Source organism: Sciurus carolinensis, chromosome 2 (assembly GCF_902686445.1).
Source record: "Sciurus carolinensis chromosome 2, mSciCar1.2, whole genome shotgun sequence".
Taxonomy (NCBI): Eukaryota; Metazoa; Chordata; class Mammalia; order Rodentia; family Sciuridae; genus Sciurus; species Sciurus carolinensis.
This window is the reverse complement of record NC_062214.1, coordinates 25,947,779-25,966,062: the sequence shown is the minus strand read 5'-3', so window position 1 is coordinate 25,966,062 and position 18,284 is coordinate 25,947,779. Positions and strand designations below refer to the sequence as shown.

General features: G+C 48.4%; 2 protein-coding genes across 2 annotated transcripts in view; one reads left to right on the top strand and one right to left on the bottom strand.

The window, feature by feature from the left end:
• Positions 1-18,284, top strand: part of C2H20orf96 (chromosome 2 C20orf96 homolog) — a 51,489-nt gene that overhangs the window by 8,426 nt on the left and 24,779 nt on the right. The window lies entirely within an intron of this gene.
• Positions 14,702-17,543, bottom strand: Zcchc3 (zinc finger CCHC-type containing 3). The gene has a single exon (XM_047540469.1). It carries the CDS (start codon positions 17,409-17,411, stop codon positions 16,206-16,208), a length of 1,206 nt encoding a protein of 401 aa, XP_047396425.1. The 5' UTR covers positions 17,412-17,543; the 3' UTR covers positions 14,702-16,205.

The window sequence follows — 18,284 nt, the reverse complement described above, 5'->3', positions numbered from 1 at the left end:
CAATCCCCGATACCAAAAAAAAAAAAAAAAAAAAAAAGGTTGGAGATGCAGCTCACTTGTAGAGTGCCCGTGGGTTCAGTCCCCAGTACCACAGTAAATAAATAAAGAGCTGGACTTAGGGTGTAGCTCAGTATAGAGTGCCCAAGGTCCTGGGTTCAATCCCTAGCACTGCAAAATAAGTAATAAGAGCCAATTTCAGTATTAAATATATTCAAATTTGGTGGAATATAACTTTACTAAACAGTAATAGTATAATATGATGTTACTAAATCACGAGTTTTGTAGTTACCAATATTTTCCAGTTAGTCTTTTACTGTTTTAAAATTTTAAATACAAAATTTCCAAGTGGTCACACGAAGTGACAGCATTGGCAACTCGAGGTCTCCCCTTCAGCTTCAATGTCACGGTGCTGTCATTGTTTTGGATCTGTTGTTTAAACACAGACGTGTGTGGTTCCAAAGGCGATGGAGACGGCTGTGCAGGAAGCAGGCCTGAACGATTCTGAACCGTTGGGACTTACTCTCAAAACGAATGTGTACAGTTGATTCTGGCTCCCTGGGTGTGAGAGCCGACTGCATTACTGGGAATGCTTTGAGTCAGCTTCCTTGTAGAAGGCTTATTACTGCATAAGTAATTAAAGTGTTCTGATTTAAAGCTTACAAATATATCATTAAAACTCAAGATAGACCAACAACTTGATCTTCTTTGGGGAGGAGTATTTTCTCACCGACATGGTTTAGAATTGTGGTTGCATGGTGATAATAAAAAGCAGACTAGCTTTCAATCACTTTTATTATTCTCTTTAATTCTTTGCAGACAGTGTACCCCGTCTTGCCCTGCATGGCCCCACCTGGTACCCACTGCAGAGCTCTCAGCGACTCCTGCAATTTACCCTTCCCGTTGTGCATGAGGTCAGAGGACTTACCTGGCTTCTGCTCTCACCATTGTATCCCCAGTACCTGGCAGAGCTTGGCACAATGTAGGCTCTCAGTATCTGTTCAGCATCTGGGCGCAGTGGCGCATGCCTTTAATCCCAGAGGTTCAGGAGGCTGAGACAGGAGGATCGTGGGTTCAAAGCCAGCCTCAGCAACTTAGCAAGGTCCTGAGTAACTCCATGAAACCCTGTCTCAAAATAAAAAATAAAAAGGGCTCGGGATGTGGCTCAGTGGTTAAGCACCCCTGGGTTCAGTCCCTGGTACCAAAAAAAAAAAAAATCTGTTCAGTGAAGGAAGGAAGACACCAGCTCAGGTGAGCTAGATCCCCCCACCCCAACACACACACACACACAAACACACACACTGTCTAACTCCAGAAAGACCCAGCTTCAAACAAGCGAACCAGTGTTGTCCTCAGAGTCATCTAAATTTCTTCATTTAAATAAATTCAGAGACTACGTGATAATGTGTGTTATAAGACCCTTTCTTTTTAATAAATAATGGTATAGAACTGTAGCTGTATGTATTTCTATGCAGCACTGGGGACTGAACCCAGGGCCTCAGGTGCTCCGAGGCTGCCTCCTGTGAGCCCCACCCCTCGCCCTCTTTGGGGCCAAGAGCACTTGCCTTGCAGCTGTGTGAGTTGGTGCTCCAGTGCAAAGCCCCAGGGCCGCCCTGCACACAGTGAAGGAAAGCCAGGGATGCTGTTTCTGTATTTCTGTTGATTACATGTTGAGAATATATTGTGGATACGTTAACCACTCATCCCTTTTGTTGAATTTATATGTAATTAATAGTAGCCACTAGCAAGTAATGGTTAATAAAGCAAATAAAATACGTGAAAATTCATTTCATTTCTTTCTTTCTCTTTTTATTGCTTTTCAAAATGGGGCTCCTGGAAATGGGTGTTTGTTTCTCCTGCTGTACTGGGGTTTGAACCCAGGCCTTTGCACAAGCTGAACAAATCCTGGACCACTGTGCTCCAGCCCAGCCCACTACTGGAAATTTTTAACTTCCGTTTGTGGCTTCCAGTGTAGTTCTCTTAGCAATCCTATGGAAGATGGGGGGGTTTTCTTGTCTGTGCTTGGCAAAATAAAAAGGTGGTACTCTATTATATGTCTCCAAATTTTTAAATGTTTATTTTAGGAGAAGAATTTTTTTAAAAACCAGCCTTTCTGTGAAATCCCCAAATTTTAAAAACCCCAACCCAGTGCTGGATTGCCATCCAGAAGATGTAGCTGGAGACTGAGATGCACAGGGCCGAGCAGTCACCTGCCACGGGTCTGCTCAGTGTTGAGTCTCTAGGGAGTCAGTTCACTCATTCGCCTGTTTCTTCATCTTCAAAATGAAAGAGCTAAGGCCTTCAATATGGTAGTATGAGTGGAAGCTGTACCAAGAACGTCGACGACAGAAATACTCTACTATGTGCCTTCTCTTCAAAGAAACAAGCCAGGCAAAGTGGCATCTGCCTAAAGTCACAGCTACTTGAGAGCTTGAGAGACTGAGGAAAGGATTGCTTGAGTCCAGGAGTTTGAGGCTAGAAAAACAAAACAAAACAAAAAAACACTGGAAGACAAAACTAGAGAATAATAAAAAGATATGTTGTTGCCAGAGTGCTTGAACAAGTGAAGCACAGGGGATTTTTTTTAGGGTAGTGAAACTTCTGTAAGATATTATAATTATGGCTATGTAACTATGCATCAGTCATTCAACTTAAAAGTACAAAGAGGTGAATCTTAACATTTAAAAAAATGTAAAGTTAAAAAAAAATCGTTTAGTACATCTGAGAATGCCAAGACTGAACGCAGAATGTGACAAAACAGGAGGGGGCTATGATCGAATGCGCCAGGCCCCGGGTTTGATCCCTAGCACCACCCTCCAAAACCTAACTGTGTTACCAATGTGTGAAACAATCTCACTGAGGGGTGTGGGGGAGAAGGTGCTGGCCTGAGTGACTTTAGAAACAAGTGGCCTCTGCAACACCAGAGGCCAAAGAGAGTATACACAAGGCTGTTCCCGTGCCTGTTCATTGCCGATTCTGACACTGCTCAGCACGTGTATTGGAAATGAATGATTCATTCGATGGCTGGTGGGTGATGGGAACCGCGGTTTCCACTGTCGGGATGGGAGTTTACAGACATGCGAGTGGGAAGAGGCTTAGAATGATCCAGGTGATAACGGATCAGAAATGTCCATATAAATATGAGCCAGGCCTGCATTCCTGCCCACCTGTGGAATCTCAGCTACTGGGGAGGCTGAGGCAGGAGGGTCACAAGTTCCAGGCCAGCCTCAGCAATTTAGGGGGAGGCGGTACCTTAGAGGTACAGCTCCCTTGGGTTCAGTCCTCAGTAACACACACACACACACACATAGATAGGTCATTTCGATGTCTGAGAAACAAGGAAGACAACTAATGCAAGGTGCATGGCATGCTGGATGGATCCTGGAATAGAAAAAGGACGTCAGGACATTAAAGGTGAATTATGGACTCAATAATGTATCATTATTGGTTTATTTAATTGAAATGTACTGCATTAATGCATAATATTGATAATAGGGGAAACAGGGAGGGTGGGGTATATGAGAACTTACAATTTGCAATTTTCCTGTAAATTAACTGTTCTGTTTATTTTTTTAAATGGAATAAGGTTTCAAAAGCATATTTGGTTTATTTAGACTTCAGAGTGTCAAAACTATAATGCAGCCTGCCTCAAAAATAGAATTTCTTAAACTGGAGTTTTTTCATGCCTAAAATCCCAGGAAGGTTGAGGCAGGAGGATTTTGAGTTCAAGGCCGGCCTGGGAAACAGAAAACTGTGACTGGGAAACAGAAAACTGTGACTGGAAAACAATTCCTCCCATGGTTTCAGAGAAAAATTTCAGCAGTTTAGTATGTTCTGAATCCAGAAGTTAGATTATTCAATAAAAGTTGGCTACCAATTAATTAGGTTAATGTCTTTTGAACTCAGTGTCAAAAAATTCAGGGTCTCTAATTTGTATTTGAAATACAAACAAGGAAAGATGGCTAATTCATCGATCCCTTTAAACTAAATGAAAATACCTATAATGAAAGAAATTCACACAGGGCAGATTACAGCAACCCCATTGCCGACATTTTCAATGCCTTGCCTAAACTTGCCTTAGTAGTGAATACATATATTGTTGTATAATTGGGACAATTTTGCTCTTCTTACATAAACTACCTGTCAAAGATTATGCAGGCTGCAACTGACAAAGGCGTTACTGGTAGTTCCTTCTAATTTGGAGAATTCCTTAAAAAGGGAGAGGAGAGAAAGAGGAAAGGGGAGACAGAGGAGAGAGGGAGGAGAGAAGAGAGGGGCGAGGAGAAGGAGGGAAGGGGAGGGAGCGCGAGCGCCGCGTCCTGTCGCTCCATTGAAGACAGAGGGCGGGCAGCGTCGAAGCTCATTGGTGGTGTCCCTGGGCCGAGGGCAGGGCTCTCAGCCAAGCCTGCTGATTGGTGAGCTGCCCGAGCGCCGGGGTGGAGCTTTAAGCCCATTGGCTGCGCTGCTGGAGGGCGGTGTAATGGACCGCCAAGGCCTGTGCGCCCGGTTTCTACGGCAACCGAGGCTTGAAAGAAGCGCTCAGATTTCGGCGCTCGCCCCCAACTCCCCCTTCCGGAGGGGGCAGGGCGTCCTGGATCCGACGGCCGGTGGAGGCGGTGTGGGGGCTGGGAGTTAAGGGGACTTGGCCTGCTTCGGACTAAACCAAGCTAGCAGAGCCACATCTGAAGTGGGTCTCACCAACCCGGCCTGCGTGCTCTCCCGAAAAACAAACAATAGCCGGACAGAAAGGGGCTTCTCCGAAGGAGAATAATGACCTATAATTCCATTTTCCCCGAACCTCTCCACTGGTAACACTTTGAGCACAAAGCCAGGCCCTGAGTCGGTGTCCAGTACTTAAAGTGAAGAAATGAAAAATAAATGAAGGGAGGAAAGAAAGAAAGTGGGAAGATCGATGAAGTGGGCGACGTGGCGTGGGCCGAGACCAATTGCCCACCCTTTGGGGTTGAAAGTCCAGTAGACCCTTAGGACTAAGGGGGTATGACAGCCTTGGATATAGGGGCTTGGAGGAGGAGGGGTAGTAGTGCCTTGGAGGACGGTGGGGACGACCAATGGCTCTTGTGTCTCTCCTGGTATTTGGGAGACCTGACTGCAATCAGGCTCCTCCCTGGCTTAGCCCTCCAGTGTTCCCACTCTCTAGATCCCCAAGTCTTTGTGTTTGGGCCCTAACAAACCGTACCCATTTCACTGAGCTGGTGTCAGAACTGAGTTGAGCTAATGTATGTAAGTTTCTTAATACGATGCCTGGAACAGTAATTGTGCAATCTCCAGGAGCTATTACAATCGAAGAAGGGGCAGGATTTGTCTAGGTGGAGAAAATTGGAGAGTTGTCTTTGTTGTTAGGAGGCCGAATTGATGTGGAAAGCCTACAAAAAAGACCCGTTTGGATGACACAGAGAAAATCATGGGAGGTAATAGCCAGAAACATAAAATAAATAATAAAATATCCATGGGAGCTACTATAGGCAGAGGATCTGGCATTCCGCCAGGCCCTTTACATGAATTATTTTATTTCATTTTCTCACTAGCCCTGATCAGATTGTTACAGAGCTGGAGTGTTCTGAGAAACTGAAGCAGCAAGAAGACCCCCCACTTCAAACCCTGATTCTTGCAATCAAGTCAGAAAGATGTTGCTCAGAGTAACAGTTTTATTGAAGGAACTGGAAAAGGAAAGGGAACCCTCTCAAGGAAGAAAGTGAGTCCTCTCAGAGAGGAGAAAGACAACTTGTCTCTCTCCAGTTTTATTGGGGATACCAAAGAAGTTTCCAGAGAGTCGCGCCCAGGTCCACCTCTTGAGTTTTGACTGACAGCAAGATGACATCAGGCTTTCAAGTCCCCACTGCCATGACAACTCTGTTACCTTAGCCCATGCTGAGCAGTTCTAATTGGATTCTTAATCATTTTTACAAGTTTTATGGTCAGGAAGAATTATTCTTATCTTCCAGAATCTGGTCTGTGAAAAGGGTCATAAATATCTCTTCCTTCAAAGTAACCTGGGTTCCTCTTATCAACGTTATTTCCTGCCTGAATTTCCTTGAAGATAACAGGTAGTTTGCTGAGGAATGTGACATATCCTGTCCACTTAGGCCAGGCAGAGATGCAGGCAAATTGCTTTTGGTCAAGAAAGCATGTGGGGGCCGGCACAGGGGGCCCATTGTATAGAATTATTCTCTTAACCTTGTTTTCCCACCATCTTTATCTGTCTGTCCCCTAACAAGACCCACATTCTTGCTAAGTAAAGTGGTTTGAGCAGAGGAGTGACAGAACCAGACAGAGGCACTGTGATTCTAAGGACAAGAGTATAGTTGGAAACTTAGCTGGCCCCTTTTCTGTTGCTATATCTAAGTACCATAGACTGGGTAATTTATAAAGAATTAAGATTTATTCAATTCTCGGTCTGCAGACTAAGGTGCAGGGTTGGGTCTCTTCTCCCCTGCAAATGGTGAAGGCGTTTGTTGGTGGATTCTCTCTTAAGGGCTCACAGAGGGGTATGCAAGAGACTGAGCCAAACTGGTTTTCATAACAAACCACTCTCAAGAGAGCCCCTTAACCCCTTAATCTGTGAATGGATTAGCAGGTGTTCAATGAGATATATTCTATTCTTCTCCTTGATGGATATACCGTCATAACATCGTAGAAGGCCAGGTTCAAATTAGAATTCTAGGACCTTGGCCTTCTGTGCCAGAATGTGTTGGCCCAAGGAGAGTTATCCTCTGGATCCTGCATCCAGCCCCTGTCCAGCTACCTCCTGTTCTGTCAGGGAGGGAGCCAGCATTTATGAGTGGACACCCCTATGGCCACATTCAAGTAATATCTTGTAAACAGCTGCCATGAGGCCTAAGGCTCAGAGCTATAAGGTGTGCATCTGGAAAATAGATTGCCCGCAGGTGAGATGACCCCAGGGAAGCCCAGTGAGGCCTTTTAGAAGGGAATTATGGGGTCTCAGACAGGGTAGGCACAGGCTCTGGGTGGGCAGTTCTGTGTCTGCAGAATTCTCATCCTGTGGGGATGGGCGGTGGGTGACTCAGGGAAGGGCCACTCTTGCCTCAGGGAGTCTGGAAGCCTGGCTTCCAACTCAGGCAAATAGAATCCAGAGACCTGTGCTTCTCCCCTGCCTCAGAGTGTCAGGGGACATGCAGGTTGAGTTTCAGTGATTTTATATTCCCAGAGAAATAGAGGAGGATGGGCTGGTTAGCTGAGGGCCTGACCTCCTGAGTTGAGGGACACCCTTATCAAAGGTGGGAAGACAAAGTGAGTGATTAGCTGTCTAAAGATGAATGAATAGGCCCTTCGGTTTATAGAGTCCGTGAGGGGTGTGTAAAGGCCAGACTGAGGATCCTTACACTAGACACATGTCCTCATCTGTTTATTGGGGATTGAACCCAGGGGCTCTCTACCACTGAGCCACATCCCCAATCCTTTTCATTTACTTATTTATTTGAGACAAGTTCTTGCTAGAGTTCCTAGGCTGGGCACTAATCTGCAATCCTCCTGCCTCAGTTTGCCGAGTAGCTGAGATTCCAGGCATGCACCACCGGGCCTGGCCCTCTGATCTGTATTCTCCGCCAAGGAATCTCTAGATCATTCATGCAACAGATACTTATTGGGCTTTTGCTATGTGTCAGGCACTGTACTAAATGCGTGAGCAAAAGAGACCCGGTCCCTCCCTCAAGGAGCTCAAAGTTGAGAGGCAGAGGCAGATATCAAAGCATGGCATAAATGCAGTGTCACTACACCTGCAATAACTGCTGGACAGAGGGGCCAGGGAGCTAGGGGAGACCACGAGAGGGTCTGGTCCAGAGGATTAGAGAAGACTGGAAGCTGGAGATAGAGCTGAGTCCCTGAATGGGCAAGGGTTAACCATGTGTGTGGGAGAGAGAGGTCCAATTCCAGGACCGACTGGCTGGAGCAGATGGAAGCAAATCAGGGCCAGGGGGCGAGGTCTGACCAGAGAGGAGGCCCAGAGGAGGCTGGGCAGGCCATGGGTCCCAGGGAGGACACGCAGTTTTTGAAGGTAATCAAGTAATGTAATCGTTTCATTTTGGGATTGATTTCCCTGGATTGAAAGAGATCTAGTCTGGAAGCAGGGAGCCCCTTGAGTTGGCTGCTGTACCGTTTCAGAAACTTTTCCATCAGAGTTCTTATTTTTTAAAGGTAGAGGAAATGACTTCCCATCCCTGAAAAGTCTGCGGGAATTTCTCTGAAGTCTTGTAGTTTGCATTTGCTTTTATAGTTGAGTTTTTGTTGTTGGTAGAACTCATTAAAGACATGAAAACTCATAAAAAAACAATGAAAAAAGGATATACACAGTGGAAAGTGAGATTACCATTCACCCTAAATCCCAAATATCCTGTTCTTAGAAGACACAATTATCAATTATATTAATATCTTTTCAGAGTATTCTATATATAAGCATATGTATAAATTTATTTCATCATTTCAGTATATAAATGGTAGCATACTTTATCTTGCTTCTTCCATTTTATAATGTAACTTAGAGATTGTTTCATATTAATACACAACGAACTGTTCTTTTTAACAGCAGCATAGCATTCCACTGTTTGTATGTGCCCTAACCTCCTAGCCTATCCAACAGTTCCTGATTGACAGTCAATGTTGTTTCTAGATCTTTGCATTCTGAGTAATACTGATGTGAACATTCTAGTACGTACACTTTTTTTCCTTCCTGTGTTGGAGGTCAGACCCAGGACCTTAGGATGGTAGGTAAGTGGTCTACCACTGAGCTACACCCCCAGTCTCATTGTATGTACATCTTTATGTACACATCCAAGTATAACTATAGATTCAGTTCATATCAATGATATTACTGTGTTAAAGTTTCTGTGAATTTTAAATTTTGATAAGAGAGTGCCAAACTTGTTTCCAAAGATGTTCGTCTGTTTTATTTTAAAACTCTGCAAAGTTTGTATTCTCCTCCATAAACCATCTATGTTTACTTTCACATCCTCCCCCAAATCTTCTTAGTTACATTGACAAGCCAGCAAGCATTGTAGGAATCCAGGGCTTTGCGTATGCCTGGTGCCCTCGATTGAACTCCAACCTCAATGTGGTGTAGTCTAATCCCTGCTCCCCCTTGACTGGGTCTTGTATCACTGCACTTTCCCACCATGCTGACCCCTGTCAGCATGGTTGTTCCCCGTCAGCCATGCCTGAAATTGAATTGAAGGGATGTAATGGGCACAGTGACTGAGAACAAGGTTGGAAAGGAGCAAGGTGCGGTGATGCACACCTCTGATCCCAGTGACTCAGGATGCTGAGGTGGAGGATCACAAGTTTGAGGCCAGCCTCAGCAACTCAGCAAGACCCTGTCTCAAAATAAAATAAAAAGTACAAAAAAAAAAAAAAAAAAAAAAAAAAAAAGGCATGCAGCCTCTTATGAAAGAATGGGTACTGGGTCTGAGTCCTCAAAGCAGTAAAGAACCCAGAGAACATGATACAGGATTAACATGATCAAAGCAACATTTTAGGAATGCTATGGTCTGGATATGGTTTAAGTCTGTCTCTTAAAGGTTCACGTGCTGAAAGCTTGGTCCCCAGGGTAGTGGTAGAAGCTTTAAGAGATGGGGCCAAGTAGAAAGTGATTAGGTCATGTGGGTACCACCCTGGGAAGAGATTAATGTAGTTCTTCCGCAACCTCAGTTGGTTCTTGGGATAACAGTTATAGAAAGAGGGAGCCTGTTCCCTGAGTCTTTTTGGCTTCCTGTCTTGCCATGTGACCTCTCTGTCTCTCACATGCAGTTCCACCATGATGCCATCTGTTATGAGGATCTTGCCAGAGGCTGAGTAGCTGGGGCCACCCGATCTTGGACTTTTAGGTTTCAAAACTGTGAGATAAATAAACCTCTTTTCTCTATAGTCTTCAACCTCAGGCATTTTGTTATAGTAACAGAAAAGTAACATACAAGAAAGATCATGTGCTCCTAAGTCTGCCTCCTTTTTTTTTTTTTTTTTTGGTACCAGGGATTGAACCCAGGGGCACTTAATCATTGAGCCACATCCCTATTCTTTTAAAAAATATTTTATTTAGAGACAGGGTCTTGCTGAGTTGCTTAAGGCCTTGCTAAGTTGCTGAGGCTGGCTTTGAACTTGTGATCCTCCTGCCTCAGTCTCCCGAGCCACTGGGATGGCAGGCTATCACTCTACTTTTAAAAGGCCCTCCCATAGACCCTTCACATCACTCAGCCCAGCAGGCACTCGTTAGCACTGATCTTGACATTTCTCAAAGTCAATTTTACTTGACCTTTCACAACCCTCAGCACAGTTGTCAACCCCTCCCTCTTGCAGCTGTCCTCCCTGGGTCTGTATTGTCTTTACACTTTCTTGTCTTCCTTCTCCCTTCCTGGTTGTCCCTTATATTGTCATCATATCCTTTTCCTCAGGGAAATCTCTCACGTGGCAGAGCTGCTCTGGGTAGGAGCCTGGTTGGTGTAAGCTTTCTCCTCGCTGCTTTCTCTCATGACCGGTTAGGAGATGGTAACAGCATAAATATTGCTTGAAGAAGTTGATTTCAGATTTAGATATAAATACACACATGCATATGTACGATGGCTGCAATGTGAAATGTCGCTCTCACTGTGGGATGTGGGGAAACAGTTTGAAAACCACGGCTATGTGATTCCTGTTTACTGCTTAAGCCCAGAAATCTTCTGGGAATTTGAGATCTGTGTGTATTTAACTGCTTACTGCACATATCCTCTTAGACATCCTCTATGGAGACCTTAAACTCAAGTCCAAAATCAAACTCAAGAACTTCATCCCAAACCTATGTTTTCTCCTCTGTCCACCATCTCAGGCAAAGATCCCATCATCTATCTAATTGCACAGGTTGAAAACCTGGGATCAGCCTTGGTATTGAACATTCTCCCAGCCCATGACACACAGAGCTCCGAGTCTAATTGACATAAATCCCTAAACATCTCCTTTTCTTGTGGCTTCTCTGTCCATCTCCACCTTCCAGGTCCAAGGTATCCCCTCGTTTTTACCAGGTAAATGTACTCCATTTCCAGCTGGGCTCTCCTCTGACCCATTCATTCTCCACAAGGTAGTCCAAATGTCATCTTAAAAACACACCCCTAGGGCTGGGGGTGGAGCTCAGTGGTAGAGCGGGCGTGCTTAGCACGTGTGAGGCCCTGGGGTGTACACACACACACACACACACACACACACCAAAGCAAAGTAAAAAATCCAAATCCAAACCAAAGAAACAAAACAACGACAAAAAAAAAAAAAAAAACCCAAAAAAAAACATTCAAAACAAAAATGCACTCTGGATCCCTTTACTCCCTTTCTTAAAACTTCTTCAGTGCCTCCTCATCATTCTTAGATCCTAATTCTTGTTTTTTTTTTTTTTGGTACTGGGGACTGAGCCCAGGGTCTCATGTATGCTAGGTGAGTGCTTTACCACCGAGCTACATCTCCCCCTCCCCTTCCTCCCCTTCCCCCCCTTTTTTTTTCCTGTACTGGGATTGAACCCTGGGGTGCCTAACCACTGAGCCACAACCCTGGCCCTTTTAAAATATTTTACTAGAGACAGAGTCTCTCTGAGTTGCTAAGTGCTTTGCTAAATTGCTGAGGCTGACTTTGAACTCATCGTCCTGCCTCAGTCTCCTGAGCGGCTGGTGTTACAGGTGTGCACCACCTGGCCTGGCCACCCCATCCTTCTTTAATTTTTAAATTTTGAGACAGGGTCTTGCTACCTGTCCAGGCTGGCCTTGAACTATTGATCTTCCTGCTCAGTCTCCACAGTGGCTGGGATTCCAGGCATAAAGGCCCAGCTCTAGACCCAAATTCTTAATGGCTTAGCAGACACTCTGGGGGCTCTAGCCTCATCTCCTACCACCAATCTCTCCCGCTCTCTGCACTGTAGTCGCACTGGCTGTGGTTCCTTGGCAGACAGCATCCATCCCCACCCTGTCACTGTGCTTTCCTGTGCTATAGGTGCTTGAAAGCTAAAACTCCTTCACAGTTAGGGTTTCAGCCATTACAATCATGTATTTGCATGAGATTTGGAAGGTGGGAGGAGGGTAGGCGGAGCCAGTCACAGCTTGGGCTGTTTGACTTGTAAGTTCAACTTTACATTGCTTAACAATGGGGCACTGTTCTGGGATCGTATCATTAGATGACACTGTAGTGTGAACAAGCTGATTTCCGACCACCTCTCTTATTTAACTCTTTATATATCCTTTTAAATCTCACTTTAAACACTTTTTTTTTTTTTTTTTTGCAGTGCTGGGGAATTGAACCCAGGGCCTTGCGCTTGCAAAGCAAGGACTCTACCTAGTGCGCTATCTCCCCAGCCCTTAAACACTTTTCATGGGAAGTTATCCCTGGCCCTTCAGCCTGGACCAACTTCCCTAGTAAAACAGAGATTTGGCCTTGTATGTTTCTTTCAATGCATTTGTAGTAGAGGGGTCACTTGGAGCTGAAGCCACCTTGTGGGTCCGAAGCAACTGGTCCTTGCCCACCTGCAGGAAGGATTTCAAGTGACTCACACAGAGTAACAGGCAGGAATTTATTAAAGAAGGTGAAAGCTACAGCAACCCAAATGGGCCATCCCAGAAAGCGTAACTCCTCCAGGTTTTGGGTCCCTTTGTTCTTGACTCATTCTTTCATACCCCATCTCCTTTTGACTGATAAGTGGTTTTTTATTATCCTGTTTTGTGTAGCCCTCAGCAACATTTCTTTGTGAGGGTCCTGATGCTTTGACTTGGTTTTGGGTTTTGAAACAATAGTTTCCTTAAGGGTTATAATTAACTATGGCTGGAGGAGGCTGTCTGACATAGCAGTTCCTATTTTCCAGATGTTTGTGTGCTTTGATAAAGTTCCTTGTTAATTCCCAGTGCTGTGACTTGTATGTGTAATGTCCTCCCTGGAGTTACCTCCCTTGATCATTCCCCCCTACTCACCTGCTCATGGTTGGCCACTAACACATTAACAGTCTGTGAGAATACATTCGATCTAGAACGAGGGCCCCGGGCCCCAGGGACTTGCTCCCTGCAGCATTCCATTGCTGAGAAAGGGGACAGAGTTGGTGCTTTTCGTGCACGGGCTGAAAGAGGAATGAAATGGAGGCGGTCGCGACAAAATCGCCATTCTTAGAGTCACCTCTTCTTGGTCTTTCCCAACCACAGCTGTGGCCCGCAGCCGGGAACATGCGGTGTGCTCTCTGCGGGCCTTGCTGCGTGGACATCTCTTCCCTCTTTTTCCTGCTCTCACTCAGCCTGTGGGTTCCAGTCCAGATGCTGCCTCCTAGGGAAAGCTTGCTGCAGCATTTCTATACGGGTTGGTGGGTCTTTTCCCCCAGGACAATTTTTTTTTTAAGAGACGGCAGGGTGAGGTGGAGGGTGTCTTGCCAAGTCGCCCAGGCTGGCCTCTGCTGCGGTCACGGCATGTGCCGCGGTGCTCAGCCCAGTATCTTAAAGCGCTGTGCGTGACTGCCCGCTGGCTCGCCTCCCGGGCAGCGCCTCTCGCTCAGGCAGCTCTGCAGCGCCTGCAGGGGCTCAGCTCTAAGGGTCCTCGGTCGGCGTGGCGCGGATCGGCTAGTCAGCCAGCTCAGCCGAGCTCCCGGCGAGCCCACGAACACTGAGGGACTGTCACTTGGGGGCTGCGTGACCAGGAGAGGAAGCCAGGGAGGTTGCTCCGCAGCCGCCCGGCTGGGTCCCGGCCGCCGGCAGCAGGCCTCAGCGGATCCTGGGGGGATGGGCGGGAGGCCGTTTCCCCTCGGCTACTCCTGCAGAGTGGGGGCGGAGCGGGGGGGAGGGTCCTTCCACCGTGGCGGCGTCCGGGCACCGAGCCAGTTTTAGAGGGGGTGGGGAGCATCGTGAAAGCTGGCTTTCTCCCGGCCGCCGGCCTCCAGGGCTGTCAGAGGGAGGGAAGCCGCTGCAGAGGAGGGCAAAATGGGGGAGCAGGGAGGGCGGGCCTGGTTGCTGTGGGACACAGGAAGGAGAGGGGCTGAGCCGTCCCTGCGAGGCAGGAATCCCAAGAGCCTAGCAGGCCCTGAACTCCAGAGCCGCTCAAATCACTGAGCCAAAGACTGCACACGCTGGAAAATTTTTAACTCTTTATTAGAGCTGGAAAGTCCTTTAGAGGGCTGTTTCTAGGGCCTGCAGGGAACTGAACCCAGGAGTCCAGAGACCCGGACCTTATTCTGCCCACAGGCCCAAATGTCTGGGAGAGTCGTTTGGAAAAAGTGCCAGCTCTCTTGAGATATTGCCCCAGTCCCTACCCCAACCCCTTTTCCCTTACGGCAGGAAGAGATGGCATTTTTCTGAACGCCAGGAATGCTTTGTATCCCATTCATGGCACTTAAACTGCCACATCCCGTCCCCCTCTTCCCCACTGGTTTCTAATCCCCCTGAAGGTAGTCCAGTCTCACTCATGCCATTCACGACAGTGACATCCAACCTGGCTGCCCGCCAGAACGCCTGGGGGTGCTTGCTTGGACCTGGGTTAGGGCTTGAAACTCGAGCGTTCACAGTGTGCCGGGGACCGCGGATGCGCTGAGCTGAGGTGAGAGCTCCAGCGGGCCTGGCACAACACAGCAGGTGCGAAGTGCTGCTGGCGGGTGGGAAATCACTCCAGGATAAACAAAGGGTGTGGACTGAACTGGGGTCTGGGTGACCGTGCACCTAACACTATAGGAAGAAACAGCTCACCGTGATAGCAATACAAAAGATAAATATTTATTTAGAACAAACTTTTAACAATTGATTTTACATTCTAAGCCACAAGGAAATAGCAAAACATATAGCAAAAGAAAGACAACTAAAAGCAGTGTACTGTCTTTTCTACTTTAACTTGATAACACTCAGCTGGCCCATGCCCCCTGGCTTGGCCTTCCCAAGCACGTTACAGTTAACACTCATAACTCTGGTCCAACGCCTTCCTCCTGAGTCAGGAGGTTGCACATGAGCTCCAGCTAGCTCCTTCTCTAGGGTTCCTAGCTACTGAGGCTAAGGTGCAAATGTAAACCTTTGGTAGGTGTCTTTACTCAGGGGCACCCCCATTTCTCACTGGTGGCAATGAATAAGGAAGGAGGAGGCCTCCAAAGGGCCTGGCACATTTCATTCAGATATGATATCCAGGGAGCAATGAAGGCACCATGGGGCTTGTGCCGTGGTCCCTTCCCTATCTCCCAAGTATTCAAAAACCCCTGCCAAACCTTCTCTTTCTGTTCCCTTCCCCAGATCACTCAGCTTTGCTCTGGGTTGGTCAGGGGGAGAGATCAGACTTTCTGGGCCCTCAAGTGTTGAGGAAATTGTTGTGAAGTGTGAGAGGTAGTGGGATGAGCACCGGGCTTGGGGTCAGGGGACTCTACTATGGGCTGGCTCTGGCACCAGACAGCTATGCGACTTTGACCCAGTCATTTAATCTCCCTGGGTATGTTTCATCTGCTGAAAACCCAAGGAATTGGTATAAACCAACTCTTAGGTCCTTTCCAGCAGGAAAAAATTCTGGATTCCATGATTCTATGAAAAATGGCTTCTGAGCCACCAGAAGAGCTGTCACAAAGTCCATGCATTTTTACGCCATAAGAGAGGCCCTCCGCCACCTTTCAGAGCTTATTGATTCAGATTATATACACTTCTAACAACACTGGTTCCACAAATTCTCAGACCACAGAGATCAGAAGCAGCAAATTAAAAAGGGGACGGGGAAGAGCTGCAGAGGGTAGACACTCTGACAGAAGCCACGGTCAACAATGTTTTCAATTCAACAAACACTGATGGAGTGCCTACCGGTGTCGGCCCGCACCTGAAGCTGGGCCATAAAGTTGGGCAAAGGCAGCCCGAAGGGTGAAAATCCCGGGAGAAGAAAAGGTATGGGGGAGAGGGCAGTAAAAAAAACACAAGAAAACAAAATAAAACAAATCCCCCAAAACAAATGAAAAAAAAAAAAAAAGAAAGAAAAAAACTCCAAATACAAAAAGGAAAATAAATTTTAAAAAAAGGGGAGGGGCGACATATCTGCACGCTACATTTCTGGTAAGAGCCACCAATTCAGAACAGCCTGAAATGGAGTAAACTCGGTTTAAGAAGGCATAGAGAGATGTCTCTGGTAGGTTTTAAAAAGATCTCCTTCAAAAACGATAAAAAATGGTTTAAAAAAAAGTTTTGGCACTTAAGAGGGGTCAGCTGGCTGTGCGTTCACCCTGGCAGGCGGGCGGGTGTTCAGTGTCCCGCCACGCCGGTTAGCTGAGCCGCCACCGAATTGTGAACTGCTTTGGGACACTGGGCAAAGGCGTGTCCTCGCTTGCCACAGAGGTTGCACACGATGCCCTTCCGGCAGTACGGGCTCAGGTGCCCCTCTTCCCCACACCTGAAGCACCTGTCCTGCGTGCAGCTGCCGCTCATGTGGGTCCGGGAACCACACTTGAAGCACGTCTTGGGCTGCCCCTTGTACCAGCTGTACCCCCTCTCGGCCCCCAGGAAGAAGGCCCCCGGCAGGTGCCTGACCCCGCCCTCCCCCTGGCGCAGCTCGATCTCGCACTTGTACTCCCCGGTCCAGATCCCAAACCTGTCGGTCACTTTCACGGGCACCGCCAGCACGTCGCAGTGGCGCTTGAGCCAGGTCACGATGTCCTCCACGTCCACCGTCTCGTTCCGGAAGAGGATGAAGAGCGTCTTCAGGCTGGACTTGCTCCGCCCCAGCACCACGAAGTTCTCCCAGCAGTCCTCCTGCTCGCGCTTCTCCTCGTAGACGCGGAGGAACAGGGCCAGCTTCTCGGCCGAGCGGAAGCTCACGTCGAACTCGCGGCTGCCGGGAATCTGGATGACGGCGTAGATGTCGCTCGGGTCCATGCCGATGGAGCGCAGGATGAGCGCGCCCACCACGAAGTCCCGGGTCGGGCAGGCGCCCTCGTCTCCCTGGAAACAGATTCGCACGAGGAAGCGACCTTTGCCCGGGCCCGCGGCGGCCGCCGGCTCGTCCTGAAGCGGCCGCTCGGCCGCGTCCTCCGCCGCGCCGGGCCTGGGGGGGACCGCCATGGCCGCCCCCGCCTCGGCCTTCTTCCTCCTTCCCGGCTCGGCTGCGCCCTTCTTCTTGCGGGGGTCCGCCGCCTCGCCGGCCGGGTCTCTCCGGCGGCCCTTCGGGTCCCCGCGGCCGGCCGGGGGGAAGTCGCTGAGGCCCGGCGCCGCCAGGCCCGCCGGGGCGCTGAGCCCGCCTCCCGCGCTGCCGCCGCCTTCTTCCTCGCGCCGCGGCGTCCGCGATTCGCGGAACTCGCCTTTCTTCTCGGCCAGGTTCTTCACCACCTGGGCCCAGCCCATCTTCTCGCGGGTGCCCTCGGCCTCCTCGCCGCGGGCCGCGGGCCGCGCGGCGGGCAGAAGCTGCGGCCGGCCCCGCTTCCTCTCCTCCTCCGCGCCGCCGCCGGTGGCCATTTTACCTCCTTCCCAGCATCCTCCACTCGCTCCCGCAGCCAAGGGGCGCCCATCGCGCGCGCCCGCCCGCCCGCCAGGGGCCGTGGGGTTTGGAGGTTTTTTTTTCTTTTCTGAAATTCGATGCTTCTCTCCCCCCGCCCCCCCCCCGCAGGAGTGTTTACGTGCGGCGCATATTGGCCGGCGCCGGCCGGAGCCCCGCAGCGGCCGAGCCTCGTTTCCGCAGCGCCGGCTCCGGCCCCTCCTCCCGCGGCGGGACCGGGAGCTCGCCGCGGCCCTTGGCCCGGGCGCGTTTGGCAGCCTCTGGCCTCGCTCTCGAGGATTTGGCATTTCGCAAGCGGTCCTCGATGATTTCATTCAAGCCGTGCTGTTTAACGGCCCACAGCCGAAGGCGGGACAGTGTGGAGGGAGCGCTCGCTGATTTTGTTTTTTGATGCCTTTTAAATTTAAAAGCAAACACCAAAGCCCCACTTAGCCATCCCTTCCCCCAAAGTGAACCATGATGCATAATTTTCCCCCTCTTAATGCTGGATTATGAGCATTTGGAAACACACAAAAAGAATTTTAGCGGGCATTTTATTACTTTTACAACTTTATTATTAGCTCCTGGGAATTGATCTAAGGGGTGCTACACTCCCAGTCCTTTTTATTCTTTATTTTAGGACAGAATCTCGCAGAATTGCTGAGGCTGACCTCCAATTTGGAATCCTCCTGCCTCAACCTCTGGAGTCGCTGGGATTACAGGCAGGCGCCACCGCATGACAAAACTCACTAAGTTTTATTGTGCTTAATCCCACTATCCATTCTTCAGTCCTTATTTTTTGGTATATTTTGCATTTTTATTTTTAAGTAAGTCATATTACATTTTTATTCTTT

Coding starts and splice junctions, on each gene's coding strand:
- Zcchc3 (XM_047540469.1), bottom strand. CDS start 17,411: ATGGCCACCGGCGGCGGCGCGGAGGAGGAGAGGAAGCGGGGCCGGCCG.